This window comes from Rattus norvegicus, chromosome 6, assembly GCF_021556685.1.
Source record: "Rattus norvegicus strain SHRSP/BbbUtx chromosome 6, alternate assembly SHRSP_T2T, whole genome shotgun sequence".
NCBI lineage: Eukaryota > Metazoa > Chordata > Mammalia > Rodentia > Muridae > Rattus > Rattus norvegicus.
Window position 1 is genome coordinate 40,200,337 of NC_141539.1, and position 17,984 is coordinate 40,218,320.

The window sequence follows — 17,984 nt, forward strand, 5'->3', positions numbered from 1 at the left end:
TCCAATAATGAAAATCTTTCTGGCTTATATAGTAGCTACAAGGTAGGAAAGTAGAATGTTATTATTAGTAAGAAAGATTATTTTCTTAATATAATATTCATGAAGAGCTTCTTTACTGAGCATATTAAAAGACTAGCCACTTTGCCTTCTCTGCCAGTGTGTACTCAGTTACATGAGAGCTCTTTAATGCTTGGAACAGGAAGAGTATCATTGCAGCACAGGTATGAGTGGGACCCTCCTTTCCTTTGAAAGCAAACACAATCAGTAATACTTTTTAGGTTGTGGTTTTTTTGTTGTTGTTTTGAGACAAGCTCTCATGTAGCCCAGGCTGGCTTCAAACTCTCTATGTAACTAAACATGGCCTTCAACTCAATCCTATGGTCTGTACTTCCCAAGTACTGAATTACAAGTATTGAGTGTGTATCACACTCAGTTCATGTTCAATGCTATCTTTTTCAACTAAGACTGATGATGATCCAACCTATTTTCAACAAGAATGGACTAATATTAGAAACTAGTTTTAAGTCATTATCCATATAAAAAAATTTACTACGGGACAATGGATAATTAAGCATATAAACATAAAACTTTGTGTAAAAATATGATGGTTTACCTCCATTTTTCTGTAAGATTTGTATTTTTTATAAAATAGATTCATATCTCAAAAACATGATTATTTTAAAATCTAAATAACTGGTAACACAGTATGATATTTTACTCATTCTATATTTATCATTGCTATAACATTATTTCATTTATCCAACATAAAATAAATGTTTGCACTAGCTGTGTAACTCAACTTCTGACTCTAAGGCATTTCCAAGTAGTGTCTTAACAAAGGTATAAGAAAGTATGTTGAGAGCAGAACTGGGCAAATGGATTCAGACTCGAATATTCTGGAGTATTTCCTATGCCTGCTTACCTGGATGGGAACACACCGAGCAGTGAACCACTTTTTTTGCTGCTGATTGTGGAACAGAGTAGCCAGGTTCTTCAGTCCACTGGTTAAACCTATTATTAGAAAATGGTTTAAAAAAAGAAAGAAAAAATTGAGTTAATTAAAATAGTCACAAATGTCAGTTTATCATACTCTCTTTAACCTGTCAAATTACTTTTTCTTTGGTGATTATAAACTCACTTGCTTGGCCTGGGAAAATGTTTAGTTTTTCTACAAGCTTTACATGTGGTTCCAGGTAGAGAAGAATTCCAAAAGGAGGCAGAACGTAAACACCTATATGTTTGTATAGATTATATCTAATCACACTCATTCTGTTCCTTTGTTTTGTTTTCCTTTTTTTGATGAGTTTGTCAGGGTCAAAATAATTTGTATATGCCTTTTTTCATACTGTTTCTGTGTGCCAGAGTATAAAACAAGCAGAATCATATGAACAATCATTATTTTGAATGAGAAATAAGGGTAAAGAGTAATTTAATGCCAGGTTTTAAGAGATATACATGTAGAGGGGCGTGGTGGTGCATGCCTTGGACCCCAGCACTTTCGAGGCAGATCTTTGAGAGTTCAAGGCCAGCCTAATCTACAAAGAGAGTTCTAGGACAGCCAGGGCTGTTATACAGAGAAACCTCGTCTCAAGAAAAACAAAAACAACCCCCATCCCCCCATAAACTTAACCAACACCAACCAACCAAAAATCCAAAAACCAAACAAACAAAAAGTGTGTATGCAACTGCTAAGATTTTGAGTAACAAAAGTTTTGATTTTGGCTGATGTTTCAGGTTACCATAATACTATCAAGGGCAGCTAGATGCTTCTGAGAAAGCATTAAGTGAGTTCAAAGGGCAATGTGTGGTGCTGAGGTAATTAATTAGCTGTTGGAAATTTTGATTCCATTTATGAAAAACTAAGTATATTAAAAATCTATATTAATAGTTTCTGGATAAATGACAAAGCTTCAAAGAATAAAAAAATAAGGGAAATAATATAAATTATTAAAATTAGGAGAATGGATAATTATAAAAGATAATTATATGGTTAAATGATTCCAAATAGTACATATTTGCTGATACTATTTCAAAGAGAGTAACTTAGAATTAGATAAGTACCATATTTACTTGTATTTCATTCTTTATTTATTTTTATTTTCTTTTCCCTTTTTTCGGAGCTGGGGACCGAACCCAGGGCCTTGCGTTTGCTAGGCAAGCGCTCTACCACTGAGCTAAATCCCTAACCCTTCATTCTTTATTTTATTATAAAGACAATCGAGAGGGTTCCTTTAGTCATCCCCAGGCCAAACTGTACCATCTCTTTCCGTTTCAGCACAGTAACCACAGAACTCTATGAGAACGTGCTGGAGACTTAGCTCTACCAACAGCTTTACAGCTGGAAGAGAAGCACTGAAGGAAAGAGTGCAGTGATCTGAAGGACTCTCCAGGTGTTTCTTCTCTTTTGCCTCCTTAGAGTTTCTTCTGAGGCACACACCACCTCAGAATTAATTAGGGGCAGTCAAGACTATGTTTAGCTTCCCAGGTCTCTTTTCTTTCTTATTTTATATCTTATTGTCATCTTTTATAAACTATTGCTTTCATCAAGCACATATAACTACAAGTTTTTAAGAGAATAAGTAGTTTGTAAATTTCAATGTAATCTGTATCTTAACCACATCCTCAGCTGTACCACTCAAATTAGAATTAACGTATTACTAAATGTATAGCAGCAAGACAAGAAATAAAGCTAAAGTCTTTTAAGTTTTATTGTAGTGTTATGTATGCATGTTTATACAGTGTGTTTGTGTCTTGTCTGCTGTGTATGTGCGAGTGCAGGCAGGCATGTATATGCCACTCTGCGTATGCAGAAGTCAGAGGACAACTTTTATGCATTACTTCTCTCTATCACGAATGCTAGCAATCGAATGAACTCAGGTGGTCAGGCTTGTCCTGTTACCTACTGAGCCATGTAGCTGGCCCAAATTAAAAGCTCTTTATCAATTTTACTTGTTGAGTATTCAGCATGCAATATTGTATTTCATTTATAGAAATTAATGTAGTACCAAAGCATCAAATACAAAATTATTTTAATGTTATGTTCATCTTTACTGGATACCAATGATCTGAAACAGCCTATGAATAATGCACACGGTTATAACGATACACTAGCCCTCAGACTGTGCAGTGAAGCAATAGGCACCACACACTTAAGAGCATTAGTGTGAGCATATATCCATTTCCTTCCTTCAAAAGACTTCAAGGTAAGTAAAAATTAATGACTGAAAACGAGTAGTTCAAAAACAACCCTTTCTGTAGTAGGATTAACTACTAAGTCCAACAAGCACAAATGTCTGATATGGAATAAAAGAACTGTTTAGTTACCTCTGAAGCAAACTTTGACCTTTCAAAATCTGCAAAAGTTTTAACGCTTGTTCTTTTCCAACTCCAGGCACTCCCTTCCATAAAGTGGAAAAAAAAACCTTAAATGTTAATAACAGGAATAATAGGGACACATATAGATAGAACAGTGACCAACCGCATTTTTACACAGCATATTTAAGAAAAGGTTAGCCTGTAATTCCTATCGCTCTATGAACAAACTGACACGGTGATGTGAGGCAGGGAGTCTGAATGGCTTTCTTCAGTCATGACACTGCTTAGTGCAGCAGCAATAGCACTGCACGTGTGTGTTACTAGACAAGGACGATGACTACACAGCTCACAAACAGGTAAAGCCATAATAAAAACTAGCACTGCTATAAAACAAGAGCAATCCTTAAACGTCCTTGATAAGTTGGTCAAGCACACATTTCAACTGCTTTTGAGCTTAAAGCTGTGGATTGCTTACTGCACTCTCCTTTGCCACATTTATTGTCACAAGGGACAAATGTATAAAGGTGGCTTTTAGCATTCTGATTGTCTTTGCATTTATTTACTTATTAGTTTGTGTGTATGTGCAGGATGTGTGTGAGCATGTGTGATGCTGGGGACAACATACTATGACAGGGACTGCTAGCAGTAGGCCCGTGGCAGCTCCTTGTAAAGAAGGGTGGTCCTGAGAAGCAGGAGACACATCCCTCCAGAGGACCCGCCATCTGAAATAAGAGGCTGCCTGCACTAGTCCGGGATGGAGACATCTCAGTAGCCCGCAGCAGCTCTTTGTAAAAAGGTTGTTCCCATTTCTCCTAACCTTAGCCCTGGACAGCAGCTGTATAGACTTCATTTGTGCATGACTGCCTTTCAGTTGGCCTTGGTGTGCATAATTATTCTATTATATCTGTCTTCCCTACTTCTTTCTTCTTCTGCTCTGGTGAATTCTGTAAAACTAGATGTTCCTTGATGTAATGATTCTTAAACAATTGGAAATTGAGGCATAGGGCACAGCACAGCCCTAATGGCTCACTCAGGTGCATGCTGTGTGTTCTCATCTTGGAAACAATGAAATAATTGCACAATAGTAGTTCCAGATTAATGCTTGACTTGAAAAGAAACTTTAAAGAAATTATTAGAAAATGAATTAGAGCCAACATTGGGACCTTAAGAAAGGAAAAAGTTGGGGTTGGGGATTTAGCTTAGTGGTAGAGCGCTTGCCTAGCAAGTGCAAGGCCCTGGGTTCGGTTCCCAGTTCCGGAAAAAAAAAAAAAAAGAAAGAAAAAGAAGAAAGGAAAAAGTTATTGAAGTTAGGAAATAAGTTTTACATAACATTTGAGAGTGGTTCCTGGATAAGGAAGTATAGAATATATAAAATTATATACTAGTAAAACTAAGTCAAAATACTGGCACTCTTATAAGAGTCATGTGCAAGGAACAGAGAGCCAGCAGAACTACTGAGATAAGGGTTAACTTGATTCTTTCTGGCCGCTGCCTGGCAACTTTGCCCATGTCATTTATCCTTAGAGCTTCACAGGAAAATGCAAGTAGCTGACCTCAGAGCTTTGAGCTCTTTAGTATAATAAGTCAAAAGTTAAAGTTTAAATAATGATAAGTTTACAATTATTATTATTTTGGCCAGAGGCCTGGGAATAGGGAAAGCTTGAAACTTTGAGGAATAATTGTAATTCTTAGTTCTTTGTGGGATATGGTTATTCTTTTGAATTTGATTTGGCAATGATTATACAATGTCTTTTTTCTACCTGCTTTTGGATTATCAATAAAAGACTGGGGCAAGAAAAAGGCTGGAGAGTGGATGAGAGAACACATGAGAGAGCAAATGTGAGAGCAAATCTCAGAGCGAATGAGAGAGCGAGTCTGAGAGCAAATCGAGTGCGAGAGCATGAGAAGAGCAGAGTGCAGAGTGAGTGAAAAGAGAATGTGAGGTGTGTATGAAGAGTGTGTGTGTGAGTGAAAGGAGAGTGCGTGTGGTGTGTGTGAGATGTGTGTGAGGTGTGTATGAAGAGTGTGTGAGAATGAAAGGGTACTGAACAGAGGTGTGCATGAGTGTGGGAATTCGAGAAAAGAAAAATGCAATAGAAAAAAACTGCGCAAAAAAACAGAAAAAAAAACCAAACAAACAAACCAGAGAATGCAGAGTGTGTGCAGCCTCAAGCTGAAAGAGAGGGAGAGGAAGAGAGAGAGAGAAACTTTAAGCCTTGAAATTGCCTGTCAGTTTGTACCCAGAGTAGTCTGTGTATGTTTATTATGTGCCTTCCAGATATCCCTGCTTCCAGTTGAGAACCCCGAACCTGTGTCGAGGCTGGACCCCGGCAATGTGCTATGGCACAGAGGTCAATTTTATGTACTTGGCTTTCCCCTTCACCTTTAAGTGTATCCCAGGCATGGACTCAGGTGGTCAGGCTTGCGGAGCAGTCAGTGCTTGCAACCATGGAGCATCTCATCCACCCAACTGACTTCTGTTAGTGAATGTCTTATACTTAAACGCAAATGAATCCATAATTATATGCCCAAACTATGCTCATGAATACACACACCACATGTGAAATATGAAAGAAAGATAATGAGAAAGCGATGAATGAGCTCGGCTTGCCTTCGGAAGGTAATCACAACCAAGAAGTACCGCCAGTCCCACCAGAGCATCTCGATCCAAGCCTAGCTTACTCTTGATAGATGATACCGTGTAACAGTCAACATGTGGATCCTACAGAAGAAGCACAGAAGTTTTATCTTCAAAGCGTTTTTTGTTAAACAGAAAGAATCAGTTGTCATTTAGACCTTTTCTAAAAATTTAAACAAGAAAATTATACTCATCACAACAGTATGGATAGAATGTTACATTTCAATGAATGAGTAAAGGGGAGCTGAAAGGTCCTCCCTATCGGGCATCTTTCCAAGTCCTGGAATGTGTCTTGCATGTTGCTGTGGAGAAGGGAAGTCATCAACAATCTAGCCCAGCTGTGAACCCTGGCAGCTATGACGATGACCAGCATGAGGATTGAATACTGGCACAAATGCTCTGAGTGTAGCCAGCTGCTTTATGATTAGATCTAAGACTCACCCTCCAGGAGGAAACACATTCCTGGTACTGTGTAGCTGCCTGAGAAGCCATGGTTAGGGAGTTCATAGGTCCCAGAGGTGAACCTACTATTATTTTGCTCAGTGGACATAGTATTGAACTGCCTTATAAATTTGCATCCGGTATCCATGGATTATTAGAGTTCTGGGACTTTATTAGAGAGCAGTGGGCTTTATGTACAGAGAATAAGTGTATGTACAATATATCACCCTTCTTTTCCCCAAGGCTCAGGGACTATGGTGGAAGAGTGTGCAGAAAGATTGTTAAGCTAGAGGTTGGGAGGACAGAGGAAAAAGAGTGTCTCATGAACACAACAGAGCCACTGCACCTGTAAACTCACAGCAGCTGGCTTGCCTGCCAAAGCTGAGGGCAGTCCACATTTCAGCACTGAGCAGCACAAGCAGGAGAGGCGCAGGAGCCTCCACCCCTAGCTGAGGAACCATTGACAGCTGATGGTTTCTGTGGGAGGGAGAGTCAATTTCCTCTAAGGGTGCAAACTCTAGTAGATTGCCGGGTGGATAGCACATACCCAATAGTATATGGGCATTACATTTTTTTTTTTTAAATTTGGTCAACTTAACATAATCTAAAGTCATCTGGAAAGATGAAACCTCAATTGAGGAAATACTTCAGTAAGACTGCTATGTAGGCAAGTCATTGGGGGCGCTTTCTTAATGACTGACGTTGGTGGGAGCTGACTGTGGATGGTGCTCTTTTCCATGAGTTGTATTAAAAAAAAAAAAAAAAAATAAAGCTGACCAAGCTATGCGGAGTAAGTCAGAAAACGGCATTCTCCCATGACCTCTGTATCAGTTTTTGCCTCGAGATTCTTGTATTGACTTCTCTCGATGACAAGGAAGTATAAGTCAAATAAACCCTTTTCTCCCCAAGTTTTTTTTTTTTTTTTTTTTTGGTTGTAGTGTTTATCACAGCAACAGGAAGCAAACTAGGACAGAGAGAGCAAGGGCGGCAATTAGATCTGGGAAGAGTGGGTGCTTAGTCAAAATACATTGAACTCATGTATAACAGTCTCAAAATGTTATTAAAAATATTATATTAAAATAAGATAAACCTTCATGGTAGGCAATTTCTTTTTCTCTTTATTGCTTTTGGTATCTAAAAAGTACAATGTATGGTATATACTGTAGAAAAAAACCATTTACTATACTTATATTACCTAAAGTTAATTATTAGTAGCTTGGTACACATTCTTCCAAAAAACTGTATTTTTCTGATATTTGTTATTAATATTTACTATTAACTTTTTAATAAAGGTAGAATTATATAAAAATACTGTTTTGCAACATTTCCCCCAGTAATATGCCTCGGTATTATTTGAAGTCAGTAGCACATCTCCGCCTTCCCCTTTTGAGACAAGGTCTCAACTGAACTGCTGTAGAGCTGGCTGCCCTGGAGCTCAGGGTCCTCCTGGAATGTGCCACCTACTCTAAGACATACCTGTGACCGTGACTGCTCAGTGGCTCACACTGATTCCCTCTCTCAGTACCTACAAGCATGTGGAGAAATGGCATGAAGCTTAGCCTTGCTGGCCCTAGTATACCAAACGATTAGGTGTAGGCTGCCGTGTACACCCTCCATGTCTGCCCTCCTCCAAGTGGCTGCAATAAAACACTAATGGCCGGGAATCCCTAGCTAGTAATCACAACTGTGAAACAATTAAACATTCCTGAATGAGCATTTGCTTTCTAATTTTTATACTTATTATTACTGTAACAAAGAATTCCCTGCCTTGTATCCTTCTTCTTGTACATTTGGAGAAGTTCTGAGGATTAAATACTGAAACTGGAATTTCTGGGACAAAATAATGCATTTCCCACATAATTTTATATTATATTAGAGGAAGACTCAAATTTTGAAAAGAATAAACTATTTGGCGATACTTTACTTTCTTTAACTTACATTTTCTTATTTATTTGTATGGGCCTGTGTATGGTCCTGAGTGAAATGGAAAGAACCACTTGTGGGAGTCAATTCTTTCCTTCCACCAGGTGGATTCTGGGAATCAAACCCAGTTAAGCGCCTGTCTCTACTGAGTCATTGTGCTGGCCCACAATGCCTTTTAAAATAGTTTTTAATTTACTTTTCAGTAAGTAATTAGCTTTACCATCTCTATCACTTCAAAATAGTGATTACAGGGTTGGAGAGATGGCTTAGTGGTTACTCATACTACTCTTAAAGGGAATCCTTGTTCAGTTCCAAGTACCCACGTCAGGCAGTTGACAAATTCCTGTACCTAAGGTGGGTTCAATGCCTACATTCATATGCACACACTTTCCACCACATACATACAAATAACATTTAAAAATTAAGTTTAAATATATATTATACATTTATTGCATAAAAATTTAAAACGTTTTCTAGCTTATTGAAATGTACAGTGATACTTTAAATTAGTAAACATTTAGCAATAACTATTTGCCAGGCATCATGGAAGCACTTTATATATATTATCTTAGTATAAAAAAGTATCAAGAGACAAAGAAAAGCTATACCTTTGTGTTCATGGTGAAATTCCTGTACACAGTCTGGGCTCCATAAAGGAAAGCATCGCCGTCGTTGGTGAGGCAGCCGTCCACATGGCCGCTGGCATTAAGGTAAGCACACATGGCCTCAGCTTCCCCCGCAGCCTGGACCCAGGGCATTCCTAGGCACTCTAGCATTTCAAGGCACTGAAACAAGTACGTGCAAGACTGTCAACTTTTCTGAGCTTTAATTTACTTCTACATTTAAAACAGTATAGTACTTGTCTTCTGGATATTAAAAAATGACATTCAAGAAACGCTTAAGAAATCTGGCATTAAGAAGGGATTGCTAACCTTTTAGGTGAAATAATTAAAACAATAATTTGGTTATGCCTATTTAATTTTGAAAATATTATCTTGCAGGAAGCAACACTGAAATACTGAGAATTCTACATTATTATGGTTGGTATTGACACAGTCCTTTCATTCTAAGAGGGAGTGAAAGCATTCTATCTTTCAGGGAAGCTGATTAAGCTTAGATCAGGAAATAAACAACTCTAAGGATTCAGGAAGTCCCTGACCTTGACTAGTGATTAGGCTTTTCCCTTCTAATGAATATTTAGTATGGACTGTTGGGAAACAGATCAGCTGGGCTGCCTGGAAGAGACAGACTAAGCTGATACTTGACCAACTGAGCCAGCCGGAATGGACACTCTCAGCCTTCTAAAACCACAGCAGGTTATGCAGTGCGCCCCGAGAAAGTTAGCAGCCTGTAAGAGCTATTGCCTGTATCTGAGCTACTTTTGGTGACAGTTGTCTTTGAGTTGTTCCTGTTCCTCTAACTGACCTCTTACTCATTCCTGTAAGTACCCCACCCCCACCCACAAACCTCATAAGTTCACCAAATTGGATTCTGGTAGTGTCCTTTCTTTAGTTTGTCATTGGTCCCATACCTGGTAAGCACTTCCCACAGATAGCGTCATACAACAGTGGGACAACTCTCACAAAGCTAAGTTGTTGGTTCCTCCTAGGAAATCAAATACCCCTGCAAAGCGGTTTTATCCTTTTATGATGCATAAATAATCCACTGTGAGATTCCACTGGGTCATGCCTTTGATCTTACTGAGTGTAGCCATATGGACTACAATAGTTCACTTTCCTTGCCATTTACAGTTTACAGTCCTTTCTGAATGCAAGAAAGCTGAATACGAACAAAAGAGGCTAGGTAAATGTACTTCTACAGATTGTCAGAATAAACACCCATTGCTCAGGATGTTCAATTTTATGTATAATATAAAACAAAAAAAGGTGCCAGATGTAGCCCATGTCTAGCAACAGTCTCAAGACTTAGGCATATGACTTTGGGAAAGCATTTTTGCCACCAGCATATCATCTCTCTTTACCCTAGCTAGGGATTATCTTTTTATACTAAGCAACTTTGTTTCAGCTTTTTGTGCTATTGAAATTCAAAACTCTTCAAAGCAACAGCACAGGAGTTTATGATACAGCTGGTTGCCTTTTATCCTACTTATTCTATTGGATGGATTTGGCAATGATTAATTTATATTTTTCACCTCCTGGGAGTGCAGAAATATGAGCCGACTGATAGGTGAGTAAAACGGAATGGACAGGAAATGCCTAAGAGTGCCGTACTGACTGTAGTACATGAGTAGGAGCGGAGCAGTTCCCTTAGAAGACAGAGATACAGCATGTTTAATAATTCTAAGGGTGAGATTCACAGATATTTCACAGGAAATTGTTAGAATGCTGTACAGTTGTTTACTTCAACTATTAAGTCATTAAGTTTGACTACTCAGTAACTAACAATTATTTAAAACATGAAAGATCAGAAAACAGCAGTTCCAGAACCACTATTTATGCACTGTCTTCTAAAATATCTCATCATATTAAATACCCTCCCTCTATGATTTTTAAAGACAGGATATCACTCTGTAGCCCTGGCTGGCCTTAAACTTATAGACATCCGGCTGCCTCTCGAGTGCTAGGATTAACCATGACTGGATTACATATCTTTGCTTCTGTATAGTGCAAAGATAAATCAAACATCCAGAGTTCTTTTGTGAGTATCAAAATTGCTCTCCTGCCAGTACTTGTAGGAAAGTAGTTGGTGAGCTATCATTCTAAACCAGGTTGTGCTGAAACACGCCTTTAATATCAGTCCTTGGCAGGCAGAGGGAGGCTGATCTCTGAGTTCAAGGCCAGTCTGTTCTACAGAACAAGTTCCAGAACAGACAAGACTATACAGAGAAACTCTGTTTAAAAAAAAATTCTAGAATTTCAACTTGTCAATTCTAGTTTAAATAATTTTATTTGAAATCTCAAAATGGTAAGAAAAAATTACACACCAAGAAAGTTCATAATTTCATGAATAACGGAGAAAATTTAAAATGTAAATGATACACAGTCATACGAGCAATTCATAGTCTCATGCACGTTACATAAACACCATAAGTTATAATTTCAAATAGAAACAACTGGGAACTACCTATATAATGTGTTAAGTGAAAAGCCAACAATGAGCTATAACTCCTTAGAAATATACCGTGAAAGTCTCTCCTAGAAATGGCTGCATAAACAAAAGTGGAAGACTGGCAATAACAATAGACATGCTAACTCAAAATGGGGGAAATCTCATGGAATCCCACTCCTTGACAAAGAACTCTAGGCAACTCATGACTGCTGATACAGGGAGAGTTAGCCTCTCCCAGAGATGTACCCCATACTAAGTAATCAGCCCTAAAACCACACACAAACAGTAAAAATGAACTCGGCAGGTTGTATTTGTATATTTTTACAAACTTTTACACACACACACACACACACACACCTCGATAAAGAAAAAGAGGTTATCTATTTGAGGAGGATGCATTGAAGGAGTTGGAGTGAGGGGACTTGGAGGGCTGGAAGAAGGAAAGGGAGAGTGATATAATTATAATTAAAATTAAAAAATGTAATTTGATAAGGGAGGATCATGAATTTATGACCATTTTAAGATATGTAGCCAGTTCCAGGACAGCTTGGGCTTTACAGCAAGATCCTATAACAAACAAAACTTCCTAAATCCTGCTGGACAGCCTTCAAAGTGCCAGAAGCTACCATGCTTATAGCTGGGGAAAAGCCACCTATAGTCTGTCTGTCTGTCTGTCTGTCTATCTGTCTCTCTCTCTCTTAGACTTGCATGCTACAATATCAACTTGCTAGGTAAGAGGTGCTTACTGTAGTGACTGTTAGAGGGACAACCAATTGATCTCTGATGAATCTGAGGTGCTTTCCATCGAAGCCTCTGGTATTACAGTTCAGGTAGTAACTGGAGAGGGCATAGGCATAGAACCTACTACTGTTGCTTTGTTAAATGGACATGGTATCAAATTGCCGCCTAAATAGTTATGTTTATACCCATAAACCAGTGATGCCCTTAACCTTGATCAAAGAAGCAAACAACTTATAGCCGTCATGCATTCTGAAACTGCTGGAGTGAAAAGGAAAGATAATCAAATCCCTACCACGGATTATTTACTGTAGACATATTTCTCAAGCATTTATAAATCACCTCAGAGTAATACTATCCCCATTTTACTAAGAATTAAGGCGCAAATAAGTTAAAAATCCCACTCAGCATTTCTAAATGTCAGTGCTAGAACATGGCCTCAGGTCTGTTTTACTCTACCATAAACTCTCTGTACATATTGCTCTTGTAGTCACAACTTATACGGTTAATGAGTGTAAGTTTATAAAATATCCTTTAATTCAAATAAAAATTACTAGTTGAATCTGAATGCTCACCTCTCGTAAGACTGACTTAAAATGCGATCTCCCTGTTTTCTGAGACCTCGATTTTCCAGAAGGCCCATATCGAGTCTGAGTCCTCTTGTTCATGACATCAGCTTTCAGCTTTGGTGGCTCCCCTTCCATCACAAACACCAGTTTTACATTCATTTGAGTTAAATATGAAATACGAAAAAATAGGTTCCTGAAGCGTACAAATTAGTAACATATTAATCATTGTATTGATAACAAGACCCAATAGCAGTATGAAAAATGGTTTAAGAACATTAGGTTAAAACGCTGTTCAGTTGAGAACATTTTAAGACATTTATTTGTGCGTGCCTGCATGTGTGCATGTGTGCATGTGCGCCTGCGGTAGTGTGGGCACATGCACGCCCATGTACTTATGGGGAGGTCAAAGAACAGCTTGCAGGAAGTGGTTGCACTGTTCCACCATGTGTGTTCTGAGGATCACACTCAGGCTGTCAGGCCTGGTAGCAAGTGCATTTATGACTGAAGCATCTCATTGGGCTGGTATTAAGATTCTAAGAACAGACAAGCATATGACATTTAAGCAGGGGCAAGTTTTGACTATACACACTGCTATCTGAAAACTGGTTTGGAGGAGAGGTTAAGAACAGGCAAAGGAGAGTAAAAATACCATTCCACCAGCAGAGATACTGACAGAACATGAGGTTGGCAGACAGCTGGACACCGAGAGGAAGTTGTGAACACATAGTGTATTCTGGAAGTGAAACTGACAAGAATGACTATGGACTGACTGAAGATGAGAGATCAGACGGGTGATAATGGCCTCTGAGCAGCTGGCTTTTAGTAAGTGAAGCATGCCATTGGAGATAGATATTTGAGCTTTAAGCTTAGAGAGTAAGAAATACATATCTTAAGTCATCAATATAAAAATATTAAATCAAGGTATATTAAGTATATTTTAAAACTCAAAATATAAGACAATTTAAAAATGTTGACACGAAGACTAGCCACACAGTGACTCATCCCTACTCACAGACCCTTTACTATACCTGAGGTGGGGCTTCATGACAGTTCCAATCATTTTCTTCACTGTCTGTGCCTCGCATACCCAGAGACTCAAATCAACGGCAATGGTCTTCCCACTAAGATCCTGCAAGTGGATATGTTGCTTTACAGGCTCCAAAATTTGCCACAGGTCATTCACTCCCATCCTGATGGTTGATTATCTGGTGTTATCTGAAGTACACTTAAGCAAGGAATCACGGAAGCAGGCAAACAGCTAAAGAAACAAACAAAACAAAACCAACCCCCAAATCCAAGGTTAGTTCATAGAAACTGATGAAAAAATAAGGGGGGAAGAAATGATGTAAGAAATACTGGAGAAAAATGGAGTTACTTTTTTTGTTAGGTTTTTTTTAAAGATAAGGTTTCTCGGTATAGCATTGGCTGTCCTGGAACTAGCTCTGTAGCCCAGGCTAGCCTCAGACTCAGAGATCTGCCTGCCTTTGCCTCCGAAGTGCTAGAATTAAATGTGTACACCAGGACTGCCAAGTCAAGTTACATTTTTATTACAGGTATTGTTTTTAATTATATGGCTATACAGCTCACAGTGGAAAAAATGAAATTTAAAACATATTTTAAAATTAATGCTAGTCTTTTTTTCTTGTAAGGTACAGGAAAACAGGAATAAACCGCCTTACACACTGTTGTCCTGTCTGGGTATTTTTTTCAGATAACTTTTCTTTATTCAATATCTACGCCTATTTTTCATTTCCTTTGTTGTTACTTGCTAAAGATATATAATGTGTACAATAAAAATTAAATCTGACTACATGAACACAATTCAGATTATTACCCTCTGAATAATGAACTTAATTAATTCAGCCTAAAAATCTAAGGTAGATGGCAAAAATATATTAAATTGAAAGGCCATTATTCATATGCAGAAACCTTCTGAAAAGTCTACATTAGAAATCACATGCAGATGCACTGGAAAGGCTGTTGTATATAATTCCATCAGTTTTCTGAACCTTGATTTGACAATGTACAGTCCTGCCATGAGTGCTACTTTGTGCACTTATTTTTTGTAAAGTGTATAAATATATATGGCCACGTTATTTTAGAATACAGAATACACAGCAAGTACTAAGTAGCTAATTGGGAGCCTGATAATTTATTTTACATCAATATGTTCTGCTTGCTGTAACACTGGCAGATTGAGTTAATTTGAAAAGTTGTGGTGAATTCTGGAAAGAGCAGGAGTACATTCATTTTCTAAGACATTATTATGAAGGTAAATAACATTTATAAAGTGCAAGCAATTAATACACATTAACACCAGATAAAATTTGGGGGTGAAATTCTCTGTATTTTTGCTTTAATTTGTGACTTACACTGGATACCTAAAATGACTCATTTTAAAAGGAAGGATAAAAAACACTAAAGATGTCTAAAATAGTGATAAGGGATCATTTTACAAAAAATTAAAATTACATATAATACAGGTTTACATGCACACAAATATATTTTATTAGTTACATATTTATATATTATGTGTTATACCAATTGTAATGACAGTGCCCCCTGCCCCAAAATAAACATACTCATAAAAATCCTAGTGCCAGGCACTGTCAGTCAGGAAAGACCAAGAGATCCCAAAACAATATAGACTATTGCTGTGACCTTGGTAAACTTACATATATTGCTCTTGGAAACATACAATAAATATCTATTAGTGCTTCTAGAAGTTCCTATAAGGCCATCAACCATTCACTAGATAAAACAAACTACAAAAAGTATGACTAGAACTACAGTAAGGAATAAAAGCATGAGCATATAAAATCATAAATTCATATTCTAAAACAGTATCACTGGGCTGGAGAGATGGCCCAGGGATTAAGAGCACTGCTGCTCTTCCAGAGGCCTGATATCAATTCCCAGGAATCACATGGTGGCTCACAACCATCTGTAATGGCATCTGATGCCCTCTTCTGGTGTGTCTGAAGACAGCAACAGTGTACTCATATATAAAATAAATCTTTACAAATTTATATAAAACCCTGTTTTCATGCATTTATTGTGGTTATTTTATAAAGATATAAAGATTAAGTTACCACAAAATTATGTATTATAACTGTAATATAGAACAATGTATACATTCGTATATAATTTTATAAATATACACACACATAATGTATATGCTTTGTTTTGAGACAATCTAACTATGTAGCTCTGGCTGTCCTGAACTAAGTGCTTGTCTCTTTCCCAAATTCTGGGATTAAAGACATGTGCCATGTTTGGCTATTTTAAAAAATACTACTTTAGGATTTTCTCCACCATTTCTATAATCTAAGTTTAAAAAGCCATTGAAGAGTGGCCATTAAAAACAATCTTAGTAATTCCAAAACAATGGTATGAAATATATATTGTATTAAAAAGCACATACGAACGACTTGTTTTAAAAACACAGCTAAGCCACCATGCCCTGCTTTCTTCATTTCTCTGAAGTTATATTACATGACAATAGATCCTAAAAGATTGTGAAGTTCTAAAAAGCGACCAAATGGAACAGTGCTTAAGATGTATAACTACAAAAAAAGACAGTACAGAGAGTTCTTGATTAGGTCATAATTCATACTTGAAGGCAGATTAGCATTAAGTAGACCTTAAAAATACTATTGCCATTAAATCCTCCAAGACTATGTAAATTTGTGTCTATACTCAAACCTCTTATATTAACTACTGCTGTCACTCTCGTGATGTATTACTGACAAAATGTGTCTTCTATCACATTTCTAATTTTTAAGAGTTGTGAAACAAAGGAGTCAACAAAATCATAATTTATAGCAAATAGTTTTATAACTTACTAATAGTTTCAGTGTATAAAAAAGAGCACTGAATTTGGAGTGCATAAAACTAGGATTTAGGTTTTGGATCAACTGTATAGTCTCAGAGAGAAAACAAGCTTTTCTACAAAGGTGACATACTAAACTGGATAGATAACAAGATTCTCATAATCTTTGACTCTGGTAGCAGGAATATCCAGATTATGGCTTGAAAGACGTTAAGTTGCTATATTAACAAAGACTTAAGAATTTACCTCAAGTTAAAACAAAAGCAGATCCTTTGATGTAACCATATGGTGGCCCATAAATCCATTTATGCTCTTAAAGCTTCCTTAAAAGCTATTAAGTTTCTATTGGTTAATTATAAAACTGAACGAGGTGAGAAAAACAGACCCTTGCTAATTCCGCTAATGAATCAAATGTAAAGAACATAAAAAGAAGTCAGTAGCTTGATTTATGCAAAACTACATTTTATTAAGGCAATTTTTTTTTTACTTTGTCAAAGTTTAAAGACAGGACAGGAAATTACTAAATTTCCAAATTCACATTTAGTTAACTCTATTTTTCAAATAAAATTGTCAAGTAGTATAAACCTTCATCGTGCAGTATTGTATCTGTAGAGAATTTACCACATATTTTCAGCAGGTCGTGTGCTGTTTTAAATTTTTTTCAACTATATTGTCAGATGAATTTAATTTATTTGAGGCTCATGTTTCATTTGCCTACCAGTATTTATTAGGGGTGTAAGTAGGTGCTGGAGATGTGATAATGATCAGATTCTGGATTTAAATAATATCTTAGTAGGGTGAGGCTGTGGAGGGGAAAATTAGCATTTTAATCAGATGATAGCAGTGCCAGAAGAAATCAAAGCACAGGAGTATAGAGAAAAGCATCCACTAAAGCTTCCCGGAGGAAGTGACATCTAGGGAAGAACTTACCACTTGTGTTTGTCATTAGCTATTCAAGAGGATGGTTCCGCTCCACATTTTGGCCTACACTGACTGCATCACACTTTTCACTAATCCACAATAAAGAACTCAATATATTTTACCTCTTGAAGTGAATGGTAGCTCTGAACAAATGAATTTACCTCCTTACTGGAGACCTGAGGATACCAAGGTTGGGGTGGGTGACCCGACAATGAAGTGAACAGTGAATGTCATTTCCCCGCTCCTGACATAGGAGGTAAGACTGAAACTTGGCAGCGAGGTTACTTGCTTAGGTCTGCATTATTGATGTGAAGTTGTGTAAAGACGGAGTGGATGATTAACACCGGATTGAGAAGCGAATGGAGATGGGCCCAAAACAACTTTCATTTGGATATTTATTTAAAGCGATGTCCACCCTAGGGTGGAGCTAGTAGGGGAGAAAGGACTACATACACAAACCCAAAAGACACAAGAAAGTGGTAACTGCTGCAAAAAAATCTAGTTTTACAACTGCAACCATAATGCAGAGCGGTGTGAG

General features: G+C 37.4%; 1 protein-coding gene across 11 annotated transcripts in view; it reads right to left on the reverse strand.

Moving 5' to 3' along the window:
* Gen1 (GEN1 structure-specific endonuclease) overlaps positions 1-17,984 on the reverse strand; it is a 31,386-nt gene that overhangs the window by 13,007 nt on the left and 395 nt on the right. For all 11 annotated transcript variants that reach the window (XR_015621742.1, XR_015621743.1, XR_015621740.1 and 8 more), the window contains 6 exon segments: positions 13,722-13,951; positions 12,700-12,886; positions 8,926-9,102; positions 5,927-6,037; positions 3,325-3,398; positions 923-1,011 (listed from right to left, as the gene is read on the reverse strand). Coding sequence is in view for 2 of the 11 variants with exons in the window: in XM_087552592.1 (XP_087408718.1) it covers positions 923-1,011; positions 3,325-3,398; positions 5,927-6,037; positions 8,926-9,102; positions 12,700-12,886; positions 13,722-13,882 (799 nt within the window). In the remaining 9 variants the exon portion in view is untranslated.